Source organism: Mirounga leonina, unplaced genomic scaffold (assembly GCF_011800145.1).
Source record: "Mirounga leonina isolate KUSES-001 unplaced genomic scaffold, KU_Mleo_1.0 Mir_180, whole genome shotgun sequence".
Classification (NCBI taxonomy): domain Eukaryota; kingdom Metazoa; phylum Chordata; class Mammalia; order Carnivora; family Phocidae; genus Mirounga; species Mirounga leonina.
In genome coordinates, this window is record NW_023270469.1 from 35,860,749 (window position 1) to 35,887,052 (window position 26,304).

Sequence of the window (26,304 nt, forward strand, 5' to 3'; positions counted from 1 at the left end):
GTATTTTGGTGAGTTTGTAAATATTTTTTAAGTATAAAGTCCAAATCACTTATCCTCACCATGAGACAGAGGTAAAATGACTCACCCATTGCCTCCTTGTGAGTTCATGCAAGATAGGAATCCCCTGACTATAGTACTATGTTAATTTACTAAATAGTTATCAACAGCAACACTGCCAGGCACACACTGTCCTAAAGACTGTTAGGCTGAGTATCTCTCAACTGATACAGCATGAGTTTTTTTTGTTTTTGTTTTTTAATTATTATGTTATGTTAATCACCATACATTACATCATTAGTTTTTGATGTAGTGTTCCATGATTCATTGTTTGCGTATAACACCCAGTGCTCCATGCAGAACGTGCCCTCCTTAATACCCATCACCAGGCTAACCCATCCTCCCACCCCCAACCCCTCTAGAACCCTCAGTTTGTTTTTCAGAGTCCACAGTCTCTCATGGTTCATCTCCCCCTCGGATTTCCACCCCTTCATTCTTCCCCTACTGCTATCTTCTTTTTTTTAACATATAATGTATTATTTGTTTCAGAGGTACAGATCTGTGATTCAACAGTCTTGCACAATTCACAGCGCTCACCATAGCACATACCCTCCCCAATGTCTATCACCCAGCCACCCCATCCCTCCCACCCCCCACCACTCCAGTGATCCTCAGTTTGTTTCCTGAGATTAAGAATTCCTCATACCGGTGAGGTCGTATGATACATGTCTTTCTCTGATTGACCTATTTCGCTCAGCATAACACTCTCCAGTTCCATCCATGTCGTTGCAAATGGCAAGATTTCATTCCTTTTGATGGTTGCATAATATTCCATTGTATATATATACCACATCTTCTTTATCCATTCATCTGTCGATGGACATTTTGGCTCTTTCCACAGTTTGGCTATTGTGGACATTGCTGCTATAAACATCACGTACAACAAAGGGGTGCACGTACCCCTTTGGGTCCCTACATTTGTATCTTTGGGGTAAATACCCAGTAGTGCAATTGATACAGCATGAGTTTTAAAACTCACTTGGAGTCAGGATCTAAGGGAAGAGTATGTTATAAGCCCATAAAACGTTAAAGAGAAAAAAAGAAAAGAGGAAGGAATACTTCACAACTCCTTTAATAAGGTCAATATTTCCCTAATACCAAAACTCAGCACAAGAAAATAAAACTAGAGACCAATAATATCCCTCATCCCTATCAAAATCACAAAACATTAACAAATTGTATCCAGAAATATATAAACAGATAACATGTAGTGACCAAGTGGGTTTCATCCAGAATGCAAAACTAATTTCACTATTTGAAGGGGAAAAAGCAGTATAACTCACCATATTAATAAATCAGAAAAACCATCTTTTATCTTCTCAACAGACACAGAAAGAAAACTTAAGAAATCTAACATCCATTCCTGATCTAAAAAAAAAAAATCTGGGCCTCCTGGGTGTCTCAGTCATTAAGCTTCTGCCTTCGGCTCAGGTCATGATCCCGGGATCCTGGGATCGAGTCCTGCATTGGGCTCCCAGCTCCGTGGGAAGCCTGCTTCTCCCTCTGCCTCTGCTGCTCCCCCTGCTTGTGCTCTCTCTCTCTCTCTGTCAAATAAATAAGATCTTTTTTAAAAAAAAAATCAAAAAAACTATGACCAGAACTTCCTTAACCGTAAAGGGCACTTTTTTAAAAAAATCTGCAGCTAACAACATACTTAATGGTGAAAGACTGAATGCTTTCTCCCAATGATTAGGTACAAGACAAGGATGTCCTCCTCTCCCACTGATACTTTTCCACAAAGTACTAGAAATCTTAACTAAAGTAATAATCCAAGAAAAGGAAATAAAAGGCATAGAGATTGGAAAGGAAGAAATAAAACTACCCCTATTAAGAGACGACATGACTGTCTAGAAAATTCCCAGGAATCTATAGACACACACATACACACACACACACAGAATACCTCCTAGAACTAAGTGGATTTATCAAGTTTAGCAGGACACAAGGTCAACACAATCATTTATCTATAAACATAATGAGCAATTGGAAATTGAAATTTTTTTAAATACTATTTAAAATGGATACAATAATGAATTTTTTTATTCAAAGATTTTATTTATTTATTTGATAGAGAGACAGCAAGAGAGGGAACACAAGTAGGGGGAGTGGGAAAGGGAGAAGCAGGTTTCCCGTGGAGCAGGGAGCCCAATGCAGGGCTCGATCCCAGGACCCTGAGATCATGACCTGAGCCGAAGGCAGATGCTTAACGACTGAGCCACCCAGGCACCCCAATAATGAATTTTTTTAAAGATTCATTTATTTAAGAGAGGGAGAGAGAGAGAGAGTGCTCATATGAGCAGGGGGAGGGGCAGAGGGAAGAGGGAAACTAGCAGACTCCCTGCTGAGCAGAGAACCCAGTGCAAGGCTCAATCCCAGGACCCTGAGATCATGACCTGAGCCAAAATCAAGAGTTGGACACTTAACTGGCTGAGCCACCCAGGCGCCCCTGAAATTCTTATGTAGAACTATAATGAAGCATGCATGGGATTGGTATGCAGAAAACTACAAAATAACAATGAAAGAAATAAGGAAGACTTGAATGTAAAGACACTGTGTTCATGGACTGGAAGATTCAACCTAGTAAAGATGTCAACACTCCACAAAGTGATCTATAGATTTAATACCATCCCTATCAAAATCACAGCAGTATTTTTTGTAGATATAGACAAGATGATTGTAAAATTTATATAAAAGAGGGAAGGAACTAGAACAGCTTCAAATAATTTTGAAAAAGAAGGCAAAGCTGGAGGAATCAAACTACCTGATTTTAAGACCTCCAGTCTTTTTTTTTTTAAAGATTTTATTTATTTATTTGAGAGAGTGAGAATGAGAGAGAGAGAGAGAGAGAGCACATGAGAGGGGGGAGGGTCAGAGGGAGAAGCAGACTCCCTGCTGAGCAGGGAGCCCGATGTGGGACTCGATCCCGGGACTCCAGGATCATGACCTGAGCCGAAGGCAGTCGCTTAACCAACTGAGCCACCCAGGCGCCCAAGACCTCCAGTAAGTCTTATAATAAAGTTATAGTAACCAAGATAGTGTGGTATTGACAAAAAGATAGACACATAGAGCAATGGCAATGGAACAAAATAGAGGGTCGAGAAAGAAACCTACCCAAATATAGCTATTTGATCTTTGACAAAAGTTAAAAGTGATTCAGTGGAAGGCAATCTTTTCAACAGATAGTTTTAGAACAATTGGCCAAAAATAGGCAAAGAAAAAGGAGCTTGACCTAAACCTCACCCCTTCTATGATAAATTAACTCAAAAAAGGATCATAAACTGAGGCACCTGGGTGGCTCAGTCGGTTAAGCATCCAACTCTTGGTTTCAGCTCAGGTCATGATCTCAGGGTGGTGAAAGGGTGGAGTCTGCGTAAGATTCTCTCTCTCCTTCTCCCTCTGCCCCTCCCCCCATGCTCTTTCGTTCTCTCTCAATAAATAAATAAATAAATAAATAAATAAATAAATAAATAAATAAATCTTTTTTTTAATGGATCATAAACAAATATAAAAAATAAAACTATAACTTTTAGAAGAAAACATAGAGGCATATCTTCATGAACTTCATGAATATCTTCGTGAGTTAGGCAAAAAGTTCTTAGAAATGACACCAAAAGTATGATCCATAAAAGAAAATATTGATAAATTTGACTTCTAAATTAAAGACATCTTCTTTGCCAAAACCACTTTCAAGACTATGAATAGACAAGCTGCATATGGGAAGAAAATATTTGCAAATCACATATCCAACAATGGGCTTGTATCCAGAATGTATAAAGAACCCTTAAAAGCCAACAATACATAAACAACCCAGTTTAACAGTGAGCAAGTACTTGGACACGTCACTAAAAAAGACAGACCAACAGCAACTGATGAAAAGATACCCCACACCATTAGCTGTTAGGTAAATGAGTATTAACATCATGAAAACATACCATTACACACCTATTATAACAGCTAAAACAAAAAATAGTGACAACTCTAAGTGCTGACATGGATGAGAAACAACTAGAGCAGCTGGGATTCTCATATTCCTGGTAGGAATGCAGAGTGGGAAGACCACTCTGGAGAACAATTTGGTGATTTCTAAAGTCAACTGCATTTTTATATAAGAGCAAATCAGATACAAAATAGATTTTAAAACAGGTAACATTTATAAATTCATCAAAGCCAACTACCCATGAATAACACAAGATGTATCACATCTCTGTGGGGTCAATTATAAAACTTTCTTCAGAAACAATAAGAAGTCTTAAATAAAGATACATCTATACCATGTTTATGGACAGGATGACAAAGCATTGTAAAGATGTCAAATCATCCCCAACTCCACTCAATATCCCAACAGATTTTTGTTGTTGCTGCTGCTGCTAAACTTAAAAGCTGTTTCTAAGATGCATACGGAAATACAAAGGGCCAAGAATAGCCAAGACTATCTTGAGAAAGAACAAGAACTTGCCTTGTCAGATATCAAAACTTAATATAAGGTTATAATGATTAATACAGTGTAGTATTAGTGAAGAGAAAGATGGATTCCAGACCTAAATGTGAAATGCAAATTTATAAGCTTTTAGTATTTAATATACATAAATAATTTCATGATCCTGGGATAGGGATGTGTTTCTTATTCAAATCACTAAAAAACACTGTAAGGGATATTTTTTATGTATAGGAGCATTATTAAAATTAGTATCTTCTTCTGTTCATCACAGACACTATTAAATGGGTAAAGACAAGTCATAAAATGAAAAAAAATATTTCAACACATATAACTGATTAGTTATACAAAATAGAGAAATTCTATAAAATTATTTAAAAAGACAGTCCAGTAAAAAATTGGGCAAAAGTTTTGAATAGGTCATTCACTAAAAAAGGAAATCCAAGTAGCCAATAAACATATAAAAAGGTGTTCAAATTTGGGAAATGCAAATTAAGCAAACAATCAGAAACAGATTCATAAATACAGAGAAGAACAAATTAGTGGTTGCCAGAAAGGATGGGCAAAATAGGTAAAGGGGATTAAGAGGTACAAAATTCCAGTTTCACAATAAATATGTCACGAGATGAAAAGAACAGCAGAGGGAATAAGTAAGATTGTAAGAACTTCATGTGGTGACAGATGGTAACTACACTTACCGTAGTAAACATTTTGTGATGTGTACAATTATCAAATCACTATGTTGTACACCCTAAACTAATATAATATTGTATGTCAACTATACTTCATTTTAAAAAAGAGAAAAGTAGTTATGTTCCATGAGGAAAAAAAAAAAGAAAATAAAAGGAAGGAAATGATAAAAGAATAGTGATAAACTCTAGGGAATTGGGAGAAGATTATAATCAGGCACAAGCACTTGGGGAGCTTCAGGGTATACGTGAAGTTTTATTTCTTGATCTGGGTGGTGTTTACATGGCACTTTGCTTTATAATTAAACTGTACATACATGTTTGTTTTAGACACTTTTCTGACTATATTTCACAATTTTTATAAAATCTTACAAAAGTTTTCCAAAGATCCTTTTGTAAATCACATATCTAGAAATATGTTTCATTACAAATCCTATATATTTTTACAGCATAAAAAATAGTCTGAGATTTGTTTGTGTTTTTTTTTAATATTTTATTTATTTATTTTGACAGAGAGAGAGACAGCAAGAGAGGGAACACAAGCAGGGGGAGTGGGAGAGGGAGAAGCAGGCTTCCCACTGAGCAAGGGAGCCCGATGCGGGGCTTGATCCCAGGACCCTGGGATCATGACCTGGGCTGAAGGCAGATGCTTAACGACTGAGCCACCCAGGCACCCCAGTTTGAGATTTGTTGCTAATAATTGCAATAATTTAGATACAACTTCCTTACAAAAATGAAAATTGAAAAACACCAATATATAGTTGAATATATATGCATTCTAATCACACTAACATTAATAGCATAGGATATCAAGCAGCACAAATATTCAGTCCATCAAGCCGTTAAGTTGAACATTTAAGAAAGTTCTTTTATCTAGCAAACATTACCAAATAACTATATGAAGAGTTTTATAGTTTAATATTATGGTTTCATGTTGTACAAATAAAATAGCATTCATTTCAGCTTGCAGTAAACAGGCTTAAGCATAAAGTAAACAGAGATTTCAAAATGGGATTTTGGCTTTTAAGAAAATGATACCAAGGGCTTCTGGGTGGCTCAGTGGGTTAAGTGCTGATTCTTGATTTTGGCTCAGGTCATCATTTCAGAGTCATGAGATCAAGCTCCGAGTTGGGCTCCACGCTGGGTGTGGAGCCTGATTAAGACTCTCTCCCTCTACCTCTACCTCTCCCCACCTCAAAAAAAAAGAAAGAAAGAAAAAGAAAATGATACCATATAAGTTAGTAATGTTATTCTAAGAAATATCATTAGGACCTTTCTTAGTTTTTCACAATCAAAGAAAGTACCTGGATGATCAGAAATTTTCCTGATAAAGTTGAAATACTTTAGTACCGGTGGTAGGCAGTATTTCTTAAAAACTTTCTTGCCTTGGAATTACACTAAGCAGAAATTTAGGAACAAGTGTAGGTGACAGTGTTACTGAAAGAACTGATTTCGACTCCCTGGAAGCAGCTCTTCTTCAAAATCATTAACACAGGAATAATTTTGGTTCATGAGTGTGTGAGTACAGGGGCTGAATTTTGTCCCCCACCCTCTAAATTCATATATTGAAGCTCTAACCCTCAATGTGACTGTATGTGAAGACTGGGCTTTTGAGGATGTAATTAAGGTCAAATGAGGTCATAAGGGTGGGACCTTAATGCAATCTGAGTGGTGTCCTTCTAACGGGAACAGACATGAAGTTTGCAGTGCACAGAGGATGGGCCATGTGAAGACACAGCAAGAAGTCTGCAGTCTACAGGCCAGGAAAAGAAGTCTCACCAGAAGCCAATCCTATGTACGCCTTAATCTTGGACTTCTAGCCTCCAAAACTATGAGAAAATATGTTCCTATTGTTTAAGGCCCCCAGTCTGTGGTATTTTGTTATGGCAGCCCAAGCAGATGAATACGAGTTAAAATTTTTTTGTTTCCTCTTTTCTTTCCCTAAAAAACTCTACAGTTGTATAATAATGAAATCTATATGATACCGCTTTTCACTACATTTTGCCATCATCATTGCCGTATCCACACACTGTAAGAAAAGCGGTGTGAGACCCCTATGTTACTTCAGTACAAAATAGATTTTCCATACATTAGCTTGGTTATGTGTAAATTCCTCTGTCTTCCTTAATCATAGCTCTGTATGAATCTGCTCAGGCTTCCACAACAAAATGTCATAGACTGGGGGGCTTAAGCAACATTTATTTTCTCACAGCTCTGGAGGCTGGAAGTCCCATATCAAGGCTCCAGCCAATCTGGCTTCTGGTGAGAACTCTTCCTGGCTTGCTGATTGCTACCTTCATTATGTCCTCCCAGGGCATTTCCTCTGTACTGGAAGGTCAAGGAGAGGGTCGCTCTCTCTGGTGTTTCTTTTTTTTTTTTTTTTTTTTTAAAGATTTTATTTATTTATTTGACAGAGAGAGACACAGCGAGAGAGGGAACACAAGCGGAGGGGTGAGAGAGGGAGAAGCAGGCTCCCCGCAGAGCAGGGAGCCTGATGCGGGACTCGATCCCAGGACCCTGGGATCATGACCTGAGCCAAAGGCAGTCGCTCAACCGACTGAGCCACCCAGGTGCCCATCTGGTGTTTCTTCTTATAAAAACACCAATCCCATCAGATCAGGGCCCCACCCTCATTTGACCTTAGAAGTCCCATCTCCAAATACAGTCCCAGATGTTAGGACTCCAACTTATGAATTCTAAGGGAAACAAATATTCAGTCCTTTATAAAAATCTCTACACATAACAACCTGGCTTCCTAGGCTATCATTTAATAAAATGTTAGAGCTCCCTACCTCTAGTGGAAAAGAGAGACAACAAAAAGCTGTTCAGTATATAAACATTGAGATAAAATGCTGTATTTTTTTAAATGATTCATTCTCATAGTAAGTCAACGCTACATACCATTCAAGTGCTACAGGGAATTTGGTAGGAGAAAAGCAAATTTAAACTATAGGAATGATTCTGTGAGGAGTTGGGAGAGGCTATAACTACGCCTTGAAGGACCAGGTGGAATGCAACCAAAACAGAGTCCCCAGTCACCTGAGAACTGGCAGGTAACCTGGGAACAGACTTGAGTGCTACAGGGTGGTCTTGCGGGGAAATAATAATTCAAATACAGAACTCTCCAACTGAGAGATATGCAAAGTGCTTTCCTTTTGATTGCGTTAACATATGGCCACACAGTAGTCCCGGCTATGATCTGTGCTTTATCACATTCCTTGAGAAATCTTCTACAGACAATTATACTAACACAGCCAAAAGATAGGTGTCTTAAGAGGGAGCCAAAATTGAGCATTCCCAATCTATTCCTTGGGAATCTACATCCCAGCCAATATCCTAGAGGAAAAAAAACCTTTTTAGGTTTCATCAAAATAGTCCGACCAGTAAGGGCTCCTAGGCCAAATGACAGTCCTGTGTATATACTTTTTAAATTACTACAGTTGCTCTAATCCCCTCCCTCCTTTCACTATATCCTCAGCTGAACTGACAGATTAGTTTCTCCAGAGCTCCATCACTCCACTATTAAAAACTATGCCTCTGGCTTCCTGAATCAGGCACAAACCCCTCTGCCTAGCATTTAAGTAGGCGTCTCCACCATCAAAGCCCACCATATTCTATCTTCACTACCAGACACAAAACTTGCCCCAAATGCAACACTAAGCCTTGCTCCTTGCCTGACTTGAAAGCTCTTCTGCCTTCTCTCCTCTCCATTTGCCATCCATAGCCTTTCCATTCTTTGTGGGTCACCTCCTCCATGAAGCATTCTCTAACGACATCACAGGCACTGATTCTTCCTTCAGTCAACAACTATGCATTAAGAACCGCTTCTGTTCTGGAAGTTGAGAGGGCTCCTTCCTCCTAATTCTTTTTGTCCACATTGTCTGTGACTTACATTTAATACTCTTACTACTGTCCTTGTCTTCCAATATGTCACTTTATATTTGTGGAAAAGGATCTCAAATGTTTTATTTACTAGGTGGTTCTTGTGTGCAATCTCACAAGTGATTGTGATTTGTAGGTGATTTGTCTTGGGAACCAACACATACACATCTTTTATACTGCCCACAGCACATGATAAAGGGCTAAATATGTTGCTATTAATTGGTGTTAAATACGTTTTCACTTGCAAACTTCCTGAATACTTTTGTGCCTTTCATAGAGGGACAGAAGGAAAGAGAGAAGAGGTTGACATCCCTGGAAGTTTTTTCAGTTGTCTAATATTGTCCTGAACTATAATTTGTTAACAAGTATTTCTGGAGTTCCTATTATGTGTCAGATACAGATACACAAATATTCGATTATGGTAGAGCCTTAATCACAGCCTTAATTCCCTGGCATATTGTTTTCTGCACATAGTTAACACTCGATAAGTATGTGTTGAGTGGCTCTATGAATGTAGCCTCCTGCTCACAAGCAGCTCATATTTTAGCAGTGTAGGGGTAAATGGGATATCGGTGATTAAACAAGTAGATGAGCTAGATAGCGTGATGACTACTATGGAGAAAATAAAACAGGATAATTAAGATTATGCAGTTTGCCAATTTGGGTCTGTTTTTTTGGCTTTTTGTTTTTTATCAACAGAGTCAAGCGACCCCATCAGCACGGCTTGGTGGACAAGAGGGCACTCTCTGGAGGCAGAGTTCCCGGGGTTCACAACCCTGCCTTCCTCCCTCGCTCTGTGGCTGTGGACAAACTACTTAACCTTTCTGGCCTCGTTATGCCCATCCTGTAACAGTACCTACGGCATGAGGTGGGTTTGAGGACTAAAAAGAGTATGAGAGGCAAAGTGTTTGGTACTGTGCCCGGCAACCCTTTAGGAAATGTTAGGAGCATCACGGCCGTCGGGTTAACTCACCTGGCGCCAAGGGGAGGGGAGAACCCCGGGCGCCCTCCGTCCCTGAGCTCCCTGCCCAGATCCTCGCCCCTGCCCGAGGCAGGTTATCAAGCAGAGGCAAGCCGGGCGGAGTTCTGACCTTGAACCGAGGTCCTAAGAGGCCGAAGGGTCGGTGCCCCCGGTCTTTCTGCGAAGACGTGCGGAGAAGGGCCGGCGGGCCAAGGCGGCGGGGTTCGGGGTGGGCGGCGGGGCCCCCAGCCCCTCGCCCCGGGCCGGAGGCCTCGAGGGCTCGCACCAGCCCACCCCGGACGCCCCGCAGCGGCGGGGGAGGGGCCGGACTCGCCCTCAGCGCGCGCCTCTCGCAGCGGCGGTTCGCCGCCCAAGGCGTAGAGACCGCGGCGCCCCGCACCTCGTCGCCCCGCCCTCAGGCCAACGGTCGCGGGCGCACAGCCCTCCCGGGGCACGAGGCCGCGGGCGGGCGCGCCCGGCGATTGGCCGGGAGGGTGCGAGGGGCACGCGGGCGGGGGCGGGGGCGGGGGCGGGGGGCGGGCACATGCGCGCAGGCGGCGCGGCCGGCACGCGGCGCTCGCGCTCCCTGCTTAAATGAGCCTGGGCGGCCCGCGCCCGCCACTTCAGAGGGGCTCGCGCCGCGGCCGCAGGAGGAGCGGCCCGTGCGGGTGTCGTCCCTCGCGCCAGCGCGCCTCGGCTCCGGGGCGGTCGATGGGACGGAGCGCCGCGGAGCAGGAGGCGGCGCCCGTCGGGGGGCTCGGGCAGCGCGGGAGCCCGCCGGGGGGCTCTGGCATGGCGGGCTGCAGGACCTGAGCCCTGCCCCGCGGGGAGGCAGCCTGGTGGCCGGCGATGGGGACCGAGCGGGACTGCCGCCGCGCCGGGCCGTGAGCGCCGCGCCGCCGCCGCCGCCGCCTCGCCGCCGCCTCGGCCCCTCGCGAAGCGCCGGGCCGCTGGGGAACATGGCCCTGGAGCAGCTCTGCGCGGTCCTCAAAGGTAAGCGCCGGGGGCCGCGGACGGCGCCCCCTGCGGGCCGAGGCCGGCGTCTTCGCGCCCCTCCCCGGCGCCGGGCGCCCGGCGCGCCTCTTTGTCTGGTCCGCGCGCACCGCGGAGCTCTGGCGCCCACCCTGATTGACTTGCTCTCCAGGCGCCTCTCCCCCAGCCCTCTGCGTGTCTGGCAGGCTCCGGGGGGCACTGGTGGGAACGCGCGGTAGAACGGGAAGCAGCGGCCGGGCGGAGCCCTCCGAGCCGTGTCCTCGCGCCTCTTACAACCGCGCATCGCTTCGCAAAGTTGTGGGGTTCGTGCAAGTGGGGCTCAGGCCGGTCTTTTTCAGCATTTCATGACAGAAAGTCATTCCACGCGAACAATAAGAGCCCCAGCCGAGGCGTCGCGGAGCAGCTCTGGAAAAGCCCCGCGCTGGCGGGTGGCGGAACGGCCTGCGGGCCGGACCGGGTCCCACCTGCTGCGGCCGCGGAGGCTGCGGCACCACTGCGGGCGCCGCGACCCGGCCCGGCCCGGCCCGGAGCCCGCTGCTCGCGGCCGCGCCCCGGCGCTTCCCGGGACCTCGGAATACCGTGCCGCTGGTGTGTGGTTCTTTCTGATTTGTTGTACCGGGAATTGAAACGGTGGGCTTGCCAAGTGCACAAAGCTCCCAAACAGGCTCTAGCTGCTTTGCATTTTCCTGGAGGTGTTATTTTAGACTGAAATTTATATGCATAGATAATTAAGGTTGTGATACAAAGTTGCTTCCGAAACTCGGACTGAATAAATCCTTTTTTCAGTCGTCAGAGGAAAGGAAACACCACCACCAAAAAAAGGGCTTCCCTTTTCCCCTACTGATTTAAATTGAAAACTAAATAGCTGTACGTTGTTAATGCTATGAAATACTCTCTTTTTTTATATTGGGTAAGGAGTTAAGGTATTAGCAGTGTCACATATAGCTCATTGTATCCTGGTATTTGTACAGTGACAAATGTTGGGTGTTTTTTTCCCATTCCATATTAACACTTTTTTATAATTTGTTTATTAGAAAATTCAGTATAATTTTGCTTTTAATTTTAACTGGACAGTTGCCTGCCTTCCAGATTTTCCTAAATTCACCATTGAGATTTCAGCAGTTTAATTTCAAATGTTTACCTGACGGTATACTTACAGGTGCAGTTGGTACTAAGGTAACTTAGGACTTTCTACCTAATGAATATTTCATATCACCCCATGAATTCTTAGTGATTCCTTCATTAAATTAAAATTTAAAACTCTGATGTTAATTTCGTATAGTTTTCCTATCTGTAAATCCTAATTTATGTAGCCATTCCTTGGAAATTAAGACTGTTTTAGTCTTCCAAAATAAATCATAATATGCACAGTAGGTTTTCTGATAGTGCTCATTATCCAAATTTGCTTCATTGTCCTGATTGCTTTATGGTTATCAACATCATGACAGTCCGTTTGGGTAGCCCCCTAAGAAGAAATCAGTTAGCCCTGTTACACAGCTTTACCCGCGGAACTTCAGGGAACTGAGCTGGATAGGACAGAATTGCTGGTCCTCCTGAATCCTGAAGGGATTTGCAGCTTTTCTGCCTTTGCCTTTGTCGTTGGTACATACTGCCCTCTCTGGCCACTGTGGTGAAGGATTTAGCTGTTGCACCTTTCAGGAAAGGGTTCTTTGGTGAAGGCAGAGCCAACAGTGGAAACAATGTAGTATCTGGCTTTTCTTTTTAGTGTACACTAAAACCTACACTTGTTTTTCCTGCTAGCGTATTTTCAAAGCTCAAACTAAGTTGTTGTAGGCTTGCTAGAGATGAAACCAGCTATTTTTAAGCCTTCTAAAGTTTGTGTGTGTGCTTGTAAATATGGGGAATTGGTCTGGAAAGATTCAAGAAATTAACAAAAGTTGATTCTGAGAAGGGAATCTGGGAGATAGAGATCAGAGTGAGGTCCGGGAAGACTTCTATTTCACTGCACCCCCATTTGTAGCCCTTGATTTTTTTAACCAAATGTGTGTGTTACCTATACAGAAATTGTTTGGTGTTTTTTTTTTTTATTTTAAAATATTACCTTTTGGAAAAATACTGGATTTTCCTAGTGCTCGCATTCATTGTGTGCATCAAGGCATGAAAAAGCAGCCCTTAAGTATCCTGTAAGGTGAATTGCTTCAATACTGAAGAGGTTCTTATCAGAAGCAGTTATTTAATATTTGCATAATTATAGATATTGCCTACCAAAAGCCTTGTTTGCAGTATTATGGTCAGTTTCTACTAAAACAAATCATCCATAATGAGTGTGTGAGATCTTAAGTAGAAGGTAATTTTCTTTAAGATGCCATTGATTCTTTTTGTTTTACTCTCAGCAGTGAGAACAAAAGGATAACTCTACTAGGCTTTTTAAACCTTTTCATGTGTTGTTAAAACTGAATAATTCACTTTTAACTGTTTATGATCCCTCTGGGTCTTACAAAATTTGATTTAACTTTCTGTCAAAGTTAAGTAAGCATCATAGTCACATGAAAATATTGCATTAGTATTATAAACCCATTTTTTTACTGTTTTCAGTCATCACACTTTGGGAGAATCTTATTAGACTCAGTTATATTTAAACTGTATAAACTGCTGTAAAATTTGTTGTGTAACAGCATAAATATCCCTCGGCACTATATTTTTAAAATCTTACCTGAGACTGACAAAAATTAACTCCTGTCTATCATTCTCATGCCTCATCCAAAAATTAGTAAACTATACAAAAATATGTGTGGTACTGGAAAGCTGTCCCTTTAATAGTGAAGTTTTAAAGCACAGTCTTGTTAAAAATTAACTTTTTTACTTTTTCCCCCAGGAATAGGAGAAATGTTTTAAGGCTGAAAATTGAAGTCTAACTAAACACTGGTTTTATTGTAGTAAATCCTCAAACTAGAATCCAGTTTATCTGTTTTAAAACCAAATTCACCTGTAGAAAAAAGATGCAGCCTTATAATACACACATATGTGCATTATAAAACAAGTTCAAATCACTTTCAGGCCTTTTTGGAATAAGCTAGAAAAAAGATAAACTATAAATAAAGTTCATATCCAAAGTTTTAAACTCTCAAATTCTGTTTTTGGTTACACCCATTCAGCAGTCTCCTATCGTTTTGTTTTTGGTTTTTTTTTTCCAGTCTCATTTTTAAATTTATGCTCCTTGCAGAGTGATTCTTGATGTTTGAAAATGTGTCCCTGAATCACTATGAAATCCCAGTTATTATGGTTTTTGAGTTGGAAAGGGGAACCCTAAGGTCCATTGGTTTGCAAACTTTCCTTAACAGGAGAACTTCCTCAAAAGGAACCCTTCTGAGGGGATACTTAAAAACTAAACAAAGGTAATCGATAAGAGCAAGGTTACTGTGATTGGTGAGGGACTTCACCCTCTCAAAGACTCATCATAGTGGTCCCCCAAAACTGATACTTTTTAACATGTTTGTTATATCACTCACAAAATTGCGGTGTAGTAATCTGAAAGTTCAATTCTTCTTAGGCAAAATGACATTAAAACATGTTGGTTTAAATATGCCTGGACTCATATGTTGGAAATTACAGCACTAGTGGGTGAGAAGATAACACTCTTTAAAATGTGACCTGGTCACATTAAAATTTGTTGCTGTGAATGTCTAAAGAAGACTCCTATAAAATGAGAACATACAAAACTGCCCTCTTAGGAGCACTTGGCCAGCAAGGAGGTTGTCACATCCTGCAGGGAAGAAAGCACTTCTGCTATAGTTACTCATTCTTGAAGTGGTTGGCAGTGTGATTAGCATGTGTAGGTTGGAGCGATCCCAAAGTTTGCCAAGTCCATCTTCTTTCTTAGCTAATAAGTAAAATTGAGTTTGATTAAATTTGGGTACTCTGTTCTGTGGAACATGGTTAATCAAAAACAAGTTACTATTACCTCAAGTACTACTGGACTCTCATCGAACTCCATCCTGCTTTCATTATTGAAGGTAGTAAAGAGCAAGGAGACGAGTTAGGCCTTTGTTACATCTGGCATCTCGTGATAGATTCTACAAACCTTTCATTTACCGCTTTGGTGCTTAAAACAGGAGGGCTTATTGGAAAGAGGCACCTTTAATTACTAACAGAGGTAAATTGAGCCAGCTTGAGAAAAGTAATAAGCTTAGTGGCTGGGTATCTGAAAAGAAAAGAAAAAAAATCAGTTCTTTTCCTGTCCCTTGATTTATGCTTGATAAAAGAAGCTGGGTCATCTGTGTGACTACTGTTAACCAAGATGTGTGCTTCTCATTTGTTGATGCAGGACTCCGCACTATGTTATAGTTACAAAAAGGACGTAATCAGGATCATGCTTAGTCATTTCAGGTATTCATCTAATTTTTATTGAATGCTGTCGTGGGCTAGGCAATCTTTTAGTCACTAGGGATGCATCCATGAATCAGACAAGGCTTCTCTTTCTAGTAGGAACTGACAAATAATAAGCAAAATATCAAGTGATATAAATAATAATTAAAATATTTATACAATAAAACAGGATGAAGGAGAAAATGTAGAGCTTCTTTAGAAGTCAGAAAGTCTTCACAAGACCTGAATGACAGGAAGGAACCAGCCATGCAGAGGGTTTCTAGGCAAAAGGAATAAGCTAGTCCCTAAGGCAAGAAGTAGCTCGGTATATTGAAGTAATGGGAAGAAGGCCTGTATAGCGATAAGTAGCAATCGGGAGGTCAGGGAAGTGGTTAGATGCTAAATCACATAGGACCTCTGAAGTCAGAGTAGGGGGTATGGATTTACACTCAATGTAATGGGACTGTATTGGAAGATTTTATGAAAGGCTGTGATATGATCTGGTTTATGTCTTGAAGGGATCACTGGCTGCTGTAGACTGTAGGGGATATGGCAGAAATAGCCAGTTGTCTCCCAATATCCATTTTATACTTTAGTAATTCTCTGAATTTTAATTAAGCCCGTAACCACCCAACAGAAAGACTAGATTTTACAGCTTTCCTTAGGGTTAGGTGTGGTCATGTGACTAAGTGAGTCTGGCCAATTAGATGTGTGTGCAACTTTGGGAAAGTGATGGTGTTTTTTTGTTCAGTTAAAATTTTTATTTTGAGATCATTGTAGATTCTAGGTAAATGCTTTTAAAAGAAGGAGGAATGTCCTATATTATTTCTTCATTTTTGCTGGCTCTTAACACAGGCATGGTAGCTGAAATGAAGATAGAATGGCTGGCACTCCAGCATCCATGTTGGACCATAAGATGGACTTGGAAGGAAAGTCATATACAATTGAACAATGAGATAGAAGGAGCTTAGGTCCCTTGTAATATAGCCTTCACTCTAGCCCTTAACTACTTACTCCACAGTTTGTATACTTGCCAGAAATTTATTCTATCTTGTGTAAACTGGTTGTGTAAAAAAATAAGTAAAAGAAACAAAACCAGAGATAGAGAACTGTTAATAGAGAAGTGAAAAATCTGAATGCTGTCAAATAAAATTAATTTTGAAAGTTCCTGGAAAAAGCAGGTTTTAAACAGTGCAGAGGGAATTTGTGGAAGCAAAGGGAGATACATGGCAAGTGCAGATGTTCAGAAACAAATATTTATAGAAAAAGTATGGGAATAGGTACCAGAGCATTCACCAATATTTCCAAAACCAACTCGTCAACTCCTTTTTTGCTGGCCCTCTACCCTGCCTCATCCATCTTGGCCCAGCCTTGCCCCTGCCATCACCAATGGAGAAAACGGGCACCCTCTTTCCATTTCTTGCAGTATACTATCATCCTCTTATTGCAGTGGTTGGCCTGCAAAGCATGGTCCCAGGACCAGCAGCTTTAGCATCACTGGGGAACTTATTAAAATTGCAAGTTCTCAAGCCCCACCCCAGACCTACTAGGTCAAAATCTCTGGAAGTAACCCCTGCCCGCCAAAATCTGTGTTTTAATAAGCTCTCCGAGTGATTGTGGTGCACACTACTGTCCCAGTGGTTGATTCCGTTCTCCCACCTAGAAGTAGACTTGCTGGGTGGGATTTGTGCATTTTTAAACCCTGATATAGATTACCAGACTAACCTCCAAAAAGTTATGCCAGTTTGCAATCCAGTGACAGTGTATGTCAGTTTCCTATATCCTGACCAACAGTAGAATCTGCATTTTTTTAATTTTAGGCTAAATTTTTGTATTGTTTTGGGTTTGGGCACATTTTTCTGGTGGCATAATCTTTTTTTCTCAGTTATTTGTAGTTTTTATTTGTTCGTCTTTAGTAAGTGAAGGTGTTCTCCACCCAAAAGAGTACCTACATAATTCACTTTTTTGTTTGTTCAATCTGGTATTTATTTTTCTATTTAGCTTGAAGGTAGGGACCTCCTTTTTTTCCCAAATAATTATCGAGTTATCCCAGAATCATTTATTAAACCTATCCTTTCACTGAGAGTTTCAGATACCATACATAAAATAAATTCTGGACTATCTATGTCTATTTCTTGAGCTTTTTCTTTTCTTCAATCTTCTTATCTTTAAGCTCCTTGAGAATAAGGACCAAGGCTGCTTGGTTCATTGCTGTAGCCTCAAGGACTGACCCCACTGCCTGTAATACAGTGGGGGCTAGATATGTTTGTTGACAGATCACCTATTTCTTTCTATACCATTGCTACATTTTGAATTACTGTAGCTTTACGATAAGTATGTATTGTTTTTATGTATTTTATGTCTTTTTATTTTTTAATTTCCCTTGGCCAATATAAAAAAGTCTTCAAGGGGCGCCTGGGTGGCTCAGTCATTAAGCGTCTGCCTTCGGCTCAGGTCATGATCCTGGGGTCCTGGGATCGAGCCCCGCATCAGGCTCCCTGCTCCACGGGAAGCCTGTTTCTTCCTCTCCCACTCCCCCTGCTTGTGTCCCTGCTCTTGCTATCTCTCTCTCTTTGTCAAATAAATAAATAAAATCCTCTTTAAAAAAAATAAAAATAAATTTAAAAAATTAAAAAGTCTTGAAGATGAGCATCAGCAACATTTTTAGTCCCCCAAAAAACTAAGATTTTGATTAAAATATAATTAAATATATGACTTATTGGGAAGAATTGTTACCTGTATGTTGTTTTATTATCCAAAACATATTGTTTCTCCATTGTCTTAAATTTATTGTTTAATTTATTTTAGTCTTACTCTTTTCTCTTAATAGGTATAATAGTTTTCCAAGTAATTATCTTGGGACTTCTAGGTTTTAAGTAACATTATCTATAAATAATAATTTTGTCTCCTTTCCAGTATTTATTGCATTGGCCAGAATTTCCACTATTAACAGTAGAAAGAAGAAATTTGATCTTGATTTTTACAGTGGAAGGTAAGGCCTTTAAACTAGAAGACCTGGGGAGAAGACTCTTCATAGAGCTAATATGACAGTGATTCAGGGTAAAAGGAGTAGCATTGAGGACTTGTATATAGCACCTTGAACAGCATCTGTCTTTATCATGTAAATCTTCATTTAAAAAAAAATTTCTTTAAGAGAGGGCAGGGGGTGTAGGGGGGACAGAGGGAGTGGGAGAGAGAGAATCCAGCATGGAGCCCAACAGGGCTCCACACGGGCTCATGGCCAGGCTCAATCTCATGACCCTGAGATCATGACCTGAGCCAAAATCAAGAGTCATCGCTTACAACTGAGCCACCCAGGTTGTACTACACACATTATTATGAGGCCTCAGCTAAACTCCAGAACCAGATATATGGGCATAAATGGTGGGCACTCCTTTTTTAAGCATCAAATCACAAGCAGTTCTCTATATAACTAAACGGTATGGTTAAGGAGTTTAGAATTTTTGTTTTGGCATGGATTTCTACCTTAAAGAATTAGTGCCTTCTTGGGTACATTATCTTTGAATTCAAAATGTGTGGTATTTCTGGATTTGACAAATTATTGATCCTTTTGGTAAGAGGAGGAAGGGAATAGTGGCACGTGGTTGGAACCAAAGACAGAACAAAGCACCACAGCACTGCTTCATGCACTAAATAATTCCAGTGTTTGGCATTAATGGAGTTTGTTTTAATATCTGAGCCTGGTTATAACAAGCAGTTTGCAAAGATCCTATTATACAACTAGAAGGAAGCTATGTGTATTATGATATAGAATTTAGAATGATTAATAGTCACAAATATATCACTGAATATTTCTATCCCTGATTGTTGTGCAGATTCACCCTATTCTTTATATAAAATTTTTATATTCAGTAGCACAGCTCATTTGATTTGTGAATAGTTTTTTTAAATTTGGGGGAAAAGAAAATTGTGAGCAACCCTCTAAATAAAGTAGAAAAGAATAATAGGTTGATTTTTAAAATGATCTACCATAGTTGCACACTCTGTGTAAATTCTTAGGCCAGATATTTTATATAGACAAATTTTATTGATCATTATGTAATTTTACTGGCACTGTTCATCCTTTTGCTATAGTTTTACTGTTTTTCTCCTGGTTTCAGTTTGTTGGTTTGTTACTTGCCCTGTCTGCCTGGCTTTGTGTTACTTACATACTGTGAATTATAAATGTGAAAACTAGTAAATTGTTTTGCCTGTAATTCAGGAGGAAAGGTATACTGAGCACAAAATTTTGATCAGTTGTATATCATCTGAGTGATATGCCTTGGAAATAGTGTCCTCTAACAAGATAAATTGATACGAATGGATGTGTTACTTGCTGAATTGTCAGATACCTAATATTACTCTAGGTTTTTCTTTTTGATCATAAATATTGTTTTGTTTTTTAAAAAAACAAAACATGTTTCACTTCTCCATTCCTCAAACTCTGATCCAGTGCAAAGTTGTGAAGGGTTTGAAGGGGGAATTGTTCCTGTATAACGTGAGGTCTTCAACACTACTAGCAACCAGGGAAAGGGAAGGGGAAGTGAAAGGTGTTGAGAGAAGACAGAGGAGACAAAGCTCAGCAAGGATACAGGAAGCTAAAGATGAAGATGTCGGTGACTAGATTGTAAAATGTAAACAACTGAATGGCAAGAATTATCTTTTTACATTGGTGACTTGGAGAGTAAATACTCAGTATATGCTATTGCTTAAACAATGGTATGATTGTCTACCAGTCACTTAACTAGCAACCTCTTCAATGCCCACATTTCTCTCACTGCTTTCATCCTATAAATCACCATTTGCAGTTAACTCTACATCTGAATCATGTTATAAATCTCTCCTTTCCCTTTCCAGTACCACTGCTTTGCTTCCTGAATGGCTTTCTCTCTTCTCTTTGAAAGTTTAGACTCCATGAAACCATCAGGATTATTGATCTAAAACACAGATGTGATAATATCATTCTCTAATTTAAAAACCCAAAATGAGGGGTGCCTGGGTGGCTCAGTTGGTTAGGCGTCCAACTCTTGGTTTCAGCTCAGGTCATGATCTCAGGGTTGTTTAAAAGCGTGGAGCCTTCTTAAGAGTCTCTCTTTCCCTCTCCCTCTGCCCCTCCCCCCCCATAATATAGATAGATAAAATTTTAAACAATAATAACTGAAAATGATATCTCATTATAGTCAAAAGTCCAAACTTTAGCATGACAGTCAAGACTTTTTACAATCAGACCTCATTCTGTTTCTCACCTGATACACCACTATTCCCCTCCTTGTACTGACCCTACTGTGGTACTCAGAGTTTGCTAACCCTCCGCAGATTGTGCTCCTCCATATTTTTGTCTAAGCTGTTTCTTTCTCAGTATCCTGTGTAGAAGTCCCATAACATTCAAATAGAATATACCTTCTCTTCTGCAATTTTCCTCACTCTATTCCTCTTAACCCCCAGCAGAATGAAAGGTTCCTGTCTGCTTCCGTTATGCTTTCTGTATAACTCCTATTAAACTTCTGTTCACCTTGTATTGTAAATTCTTTTTGACAGTAGATTGACTCCTTAAGGATGGTAGTTTGCTATCATTTATTTAGCAGAATGCCTAGCATATAACAAGTACTGTGTGCATCATCATCTCATTTAATCTTCTCAACAGCCTTATGAGGTTGGTGCTACTGAGACAACATCCTCATTTTACAGTTAAGTAAACTGAGAGGTAAAAAGGCCTCACGGCTGGTACACAGCAAAACTCGAACTCCAGCCTGGATCCACCTAACTCGTGAAGTCCATACTCTTAACTGTTTTGCTGTATTCCCCCCCACCCAACATCTGTGTTTCCTTGGTGCCTGCTATCCTTTGGTACAGTAGGTACTCTGTCAGTGCTTACTGACTGAATGAATAATAAAAACTCCAGTTCACACTGTGATTTCCATTGAAAGGGAGAGTGAAAGATGTCTGTACCATTCATAAAAATGTTTAAAAGAATCATCAAAATACATACATACACAAAACAATTCAGTCTGTTATTGGCTGGGTCTAGAAATGTTCAACTTGGGGGGAAAAAAGCTTCATTTCTAAATATGCTGGCTTTTGTAACTGTCCACGCAGGACCGCAGGTACCGCACAGCTATAAAACGAGTTGATTTCTGGGAGACTGCTGCCCCCTTACTTCTGTCTTTGTTGTAAATGCTCTCACAAGTCAGATAAGCTAAGTGAACTTCTACTGGCATAATACATTATAGAGCTAGCCATATAATGCATGTAAACTCTTGGAGTTGGAGTACAGTAAATATAGCATAATTGAGGTCAACAAAGTTTGTTGCGTGTTTTTAATCTATCATAAATTGAAAAATGCTTTAAATGCCATATACTGTTAGTGCTTGTATGAATGAGTACAGTATCAATTGTGTTTTTTCTTGGGTTGTCTTAAGTGTCAAATAGTAAATTAGAACATGACATTCAACCCTTAAAAATCTTGAGAGTGAATGTTAGTAAGAAATAGCAGCCTTAATTAATCTTTTTTATCATCTGATTTTCCTTATAGATTTAGTAAAATGTAATATAGATTCAGTTTTTTAACTTTTCTTTTCTATTATTTCTCTAGTGTTGTTAATAACAATACTTGTAGTCGAAGGGATTGCTGTGGCCCAAAAGACCCAAGGTAAAGTACTTAAAGTGATCACTTATCACATACTCAGGACAGTGAGTGGGATGGCTTATTGGAAAGGATTGCAACTTTTGAATACTATTTCCGTAATCCCTCTGGGGCGATCCAGTGACCTAAGGCATTCTGTCAACCTATCAGTCTCAATTTTACTGAGTTCAGCTGCAGTTAACTAGAGTAAATTGTCAAAGTCTTGCCCTGATAAATTTTTTAAATGGGCATCACTAGTAGCTCCTAGCACTCTGTGGATTATGTCCAAAAATTAAATGAGATTCATGCTTTATCACTCAGCAGAAATAAAAATCCCTTTTTTCAATGTAGACAAATAAAATATTTCCGTCAGTATCTTATTCAAAGCCCTGTGGACCTGTTCTGATTGTCCTTGTTTATGAAAGAAGATAAGCTAATGTGCTTTTCGAACCAGATTTTCATGTCAGAGTTTAGAACATTTACTGATTTACTTTTTATTTTCATCTAAGTTATACATACACATGACAAAAATCAAAGCATTCTAAAAAGTTAATTATGAAAAAGTAGTTTTCCATCCTCTGCTACTCTACTTCCTTCTCCATAGAGATAACCAGAATTTTAGCTGAATCTTTTGGTATTTCCCTGCGTATTTCTAAATAATGTTATACTGTTACTTCTTAATATTTCAGTTTTACATATTAGACAATGATTTCCCACCATGGAAGATGAAAATTTAGCTCTTCCATGCTACTTTCTGCCCCTGACTCTATACCAGTGTTCTCTTACTTTCCTTCTGTACCACCTGTTTGGCGTAGTTCTGTCCTATGTAATTCTGGTCACATCTGTTCTCAGAATTTAAGTCACTCACAGAGCTTTTTCCATATGAAAATTTTGTCCTTCAGTTTAGGAAAGTTTTATTTCCCTTTTTCCTTGTTTAAGTTTTTAAATTCCCTTTTCTCTATTTTTTTCTGTTTTATCCTTTAAAAACTTCTGTTTGGTTATGGGATATATTTGTGGTGGTTGTTTTTCTATTTTCCATCTGTCTTTCTACTCTGCTTTCTTCTCAGTCTCTATTGAGACTTCCCCAACTCTACCGTCTAAACCAGGAATGGGAAAATTTTTTCTGTAAAGGGCCAGACAGTACATAGTTAAGATTTTGCGGGCCTGACAGTCTCGGGAGCAATGACTCACTTTTGCTGTTGTACCGTGAGAGCAGCTGTGGGCCACAGGCACAAGAATGGACGTGGACTTGTTCCATTGTCAACTTCCGTTACAGTAAGAGGCCACAGGTCGGATTTGGCCAGAGCTACACTTTGCGGTCTTCTGCTTTAAAATTTCTACTAATTTTTCATTTCTTCTGTTTTTAGAAAATTTTTGTTTTCTGAATATTCTTAAAGTATCCTTGTTCGTGTTTTATAGATACACTCTTTTTCTCTAAGGGGATTAAATGACAGTTTTGTTTTAATTTTTTGGTTTTTTTTTTTTAATCTTTGTTTCCTCAGATTTGCTTTCTTCTTGTTTTTTATTCATTGTTCATATTAGAGGCTTTCCTCAAATATCTGGTGCTCCTTGACTGTCTACTGTTACTTATGAGTGGAGCACTGAAATCTGATGATTAGCTGTCTGCAGGTGTGGAAGGACTTGTTTCCTGTGACCCAGCACTGGGGAATTCCTGAGTCTGCACTGCTGGCACTCTCTGGACTGTTGAGAGCCCCCAGACAGGAAGCTTTACATGTCCTGCTTAGACGTTCTGCATCTTACCTAGAGGCTTTTAAAGGAGTTGAGTGGGGGGAAGAGGCCAGGAATGCCATTCACTGTGTTCCCATTCCCTAGTCTCCTTGTTACGGGTTGGTCACCCTCAGCTGTGCCCGGTGTCTCCTAGTCCAGGAACCTTGCTTTATCTTCTGCAAAGGAATCACCTCATTTTCCGATGTGGTGACAGCAGCAGCTACCTAGATTTGTAGAGCAGGGGAGGGTATTAGAAATCAGATTGATTCTAAAAAAAAAAAAAAGTAAAAAGAAATCAGATTGATTCTAAATAACTCTTACCCAGGCCTCATGTTTTTAGAAAGGACAATTTCACCACCACCTGTCATGCCCTCTCCTGCTCACCAAGTACTGCTAGTTGTTGTGATTGCATCTACCTCTTTGTGCCTCTTTAGGGGTTTATTTTTGCCCTTAAAAAATCCAGAACTGTTGGAGGAGTTTAAGGAGAGAGAACTAAATGCATGTGTTCAATCTACAGTCTTTAACTAAAATCCTTTGTAATCTTTGGATCATATTTGGCTTTTGTGTTAAACTAAATATAGAGGTAACATACCAGAGATAAACCCCTGGGATCCTTTTATTTTTATGTCAGAACTGAATTTTATAGAGTTGCACTGACTTATCAGATTCTCCCACATGGTTTTGCCCTTGTAAAATCTAAGCATTTTATTTCCCTGCTCGCCTACAGGGCAAACTTGTCCTCTAGCAGCAAGTTCTTCCTACCAGCACAGCATACAATTTTACCTTTCTCTCACTTCTGCTGTATTCAGTTTGTTGCACTAAACTTGGCCGTGGTTCTTGCAAAATTATATACACTATCTGTGTGACCTAGAGTGGGCAATTGTTTGGCTAAATTATGGGGAAGAGAGAAGAATGCTGTTCTCTTCTGCTGTAATTCATGTTTTAAATGCCATTTTTCCCTAAGATGGACAAAATGTTGGAATCAAGCATATTCCTGCAACCCAGTGTGGCATTTGGGTTCGAACCAGCAATGGAGGTCATTTTGCTTCACCAAATTATCCTGACTCCTATCCACCAAACAAGGAGTGTATCTACATTTTGGAAGGTATTTGACCAATTTCTGTCTTTTAATGGATGAATTTTAACTTTATTATAAAACTAAGTACATTGGTAAGATGCCCAGTTTAAGCCAGTTTGAACAAAATTTAAACATGTATTTGAATTAAACTCTAGTAATTATACTGAATATTGAACACATTAACAAAATAATAGTTGAAATTTTCTAGGAATTTTGAATCTCCTAAAATATAATTCAACCAGATGCATCAGTATAGATGAGAAATTTCTCTAATAAGAAACTTGAAAGAAACAAACAAACTCAAACTTATGGCATCTCTTATCATGCTTTATGCAGATTTATGTCCATAGTTACATTAGTTCTTGTCATTTCTTCTGTTTTTCTATTCATTGTATCTCATGAACTAAGCATTAGCTTTTGTAGTCTAATTTTAATTAAGTACATTTAACTAATTTAATAAACAGCATATTCCAAAGGGAAAGATCACTGTAGTTCTGCAGAGCAACATTGTTATTATTGATATATAATATAACATTAATTCTGAAGTTTATATGTAATAGTCCTCATGATTCTCATCTGTGAAACAGTAACAGAGCAGTTGTTTTACTTTCCCTACTTGTGTCAGGACATTTATGCTTTTCTTTGTGTTGCCCTCATTTACTTGCTTTTATTTTCTAGCTGCTCCACGTCAAAGAATAGAGCTGACCTTTGATGAACATTATTATATAGAACCATCATTTGAATGTCGGTTTGACCACTTGGAGGTTCGAGATGGGCCATTTGGTTTCTCTCCACTTATAGATCGTTACTGTGGTGTGAAAAGCCCTCCACTCATTAGATCAACAGGGAGATTCATGTGGATTAAGTTTAGTTCTGATGAAGAACTTGAAGGACTTGGATTTCGAGCAAAATACTCATTTATTCCAGGTAATGAAGTTGTCTTTTTTTCACTGGATCTCACTCTGGTTTTAGAATCTTATGTCTAGAAAAGAGAATTTAGTCAAATTAATCAAATCAACGTTTTAAAGAAATTAGCAAGGCCAAAGGGAAATCACTTCGTGAATAAATAAAACCAAAAATTGGAAATAGAACAGTATCACTTGAATTTTGAAGCATTTCATAGATGACATCCCATTTTTCTTAGATTTCTTTATGTTTTATAATGTATAGCAGGGCTTAAAAACATCAAGATAAATATATTTTAAAAGATAATTCAGCAAATTGTCTTATTTTCATAATCCTTACCAAAAATTATTTTGGCAGGTTTTTTCCATTGGAATGCTTGAATTACCACTCATTTGAATAAGTAAGCTATAGAAAATATTGAGCAATAGAAAAAGTACTGCTCTGCACTTGGAGGCAAAAGACCTGGGTTCGAATCCGTTCTCTGTTACCTGATAGCTATAAGACTATTCATCACAATTGCACCTGAGGGTTGCTATTGGTAAAATGGGAATACCTGATGTATTACTTTCCTAAGGCTGCCTTAATGAACCAAAAAATTTAGCAGCTGAAAACAATAGAAATTTATTC

At 39.7% G+C, this 26,304-nt stretch overlaps 1 protein-coding gene across 2 annotated transcripts in view; it reads left to right on the top strand.

Annotated features, from left to right (window-relative positions):
• The first annotated feature begins 10,760 nt into the window (after window positions 1-10,760).
• NETO2 (neuropilin and tolloid like 2) overlaps window positions 10,761-26,304 on the top strand; it is a 56,863-nt gene continuing 41,319 nt past the window's right edge. For both annotated transcript variants that reach the window (XM_035025280.1, XM_035025281.1), the window contains exons 1-4: window positions 10,761-11,017; window positions 21,936-21,992; window positions 24,658-24,798; window positions 25,450-25,698. In XM_035025280.1, coding sequence (XP_034881171.1) covers window positions 10,984-11,017; window positions 21,936-21,992; window positions 24,658-24,798; window positions 25,450-25,698 — 481 coding nt within the window. In that variant the 5' untranslated portion in view covers window positions 10,761-10,983. The remainder of the gene's footprint in view (window positions 11,018-21,935; window positions 21,993-24,657; window positions 24,799-25,449; window positions 25,699-26,304) is intronic.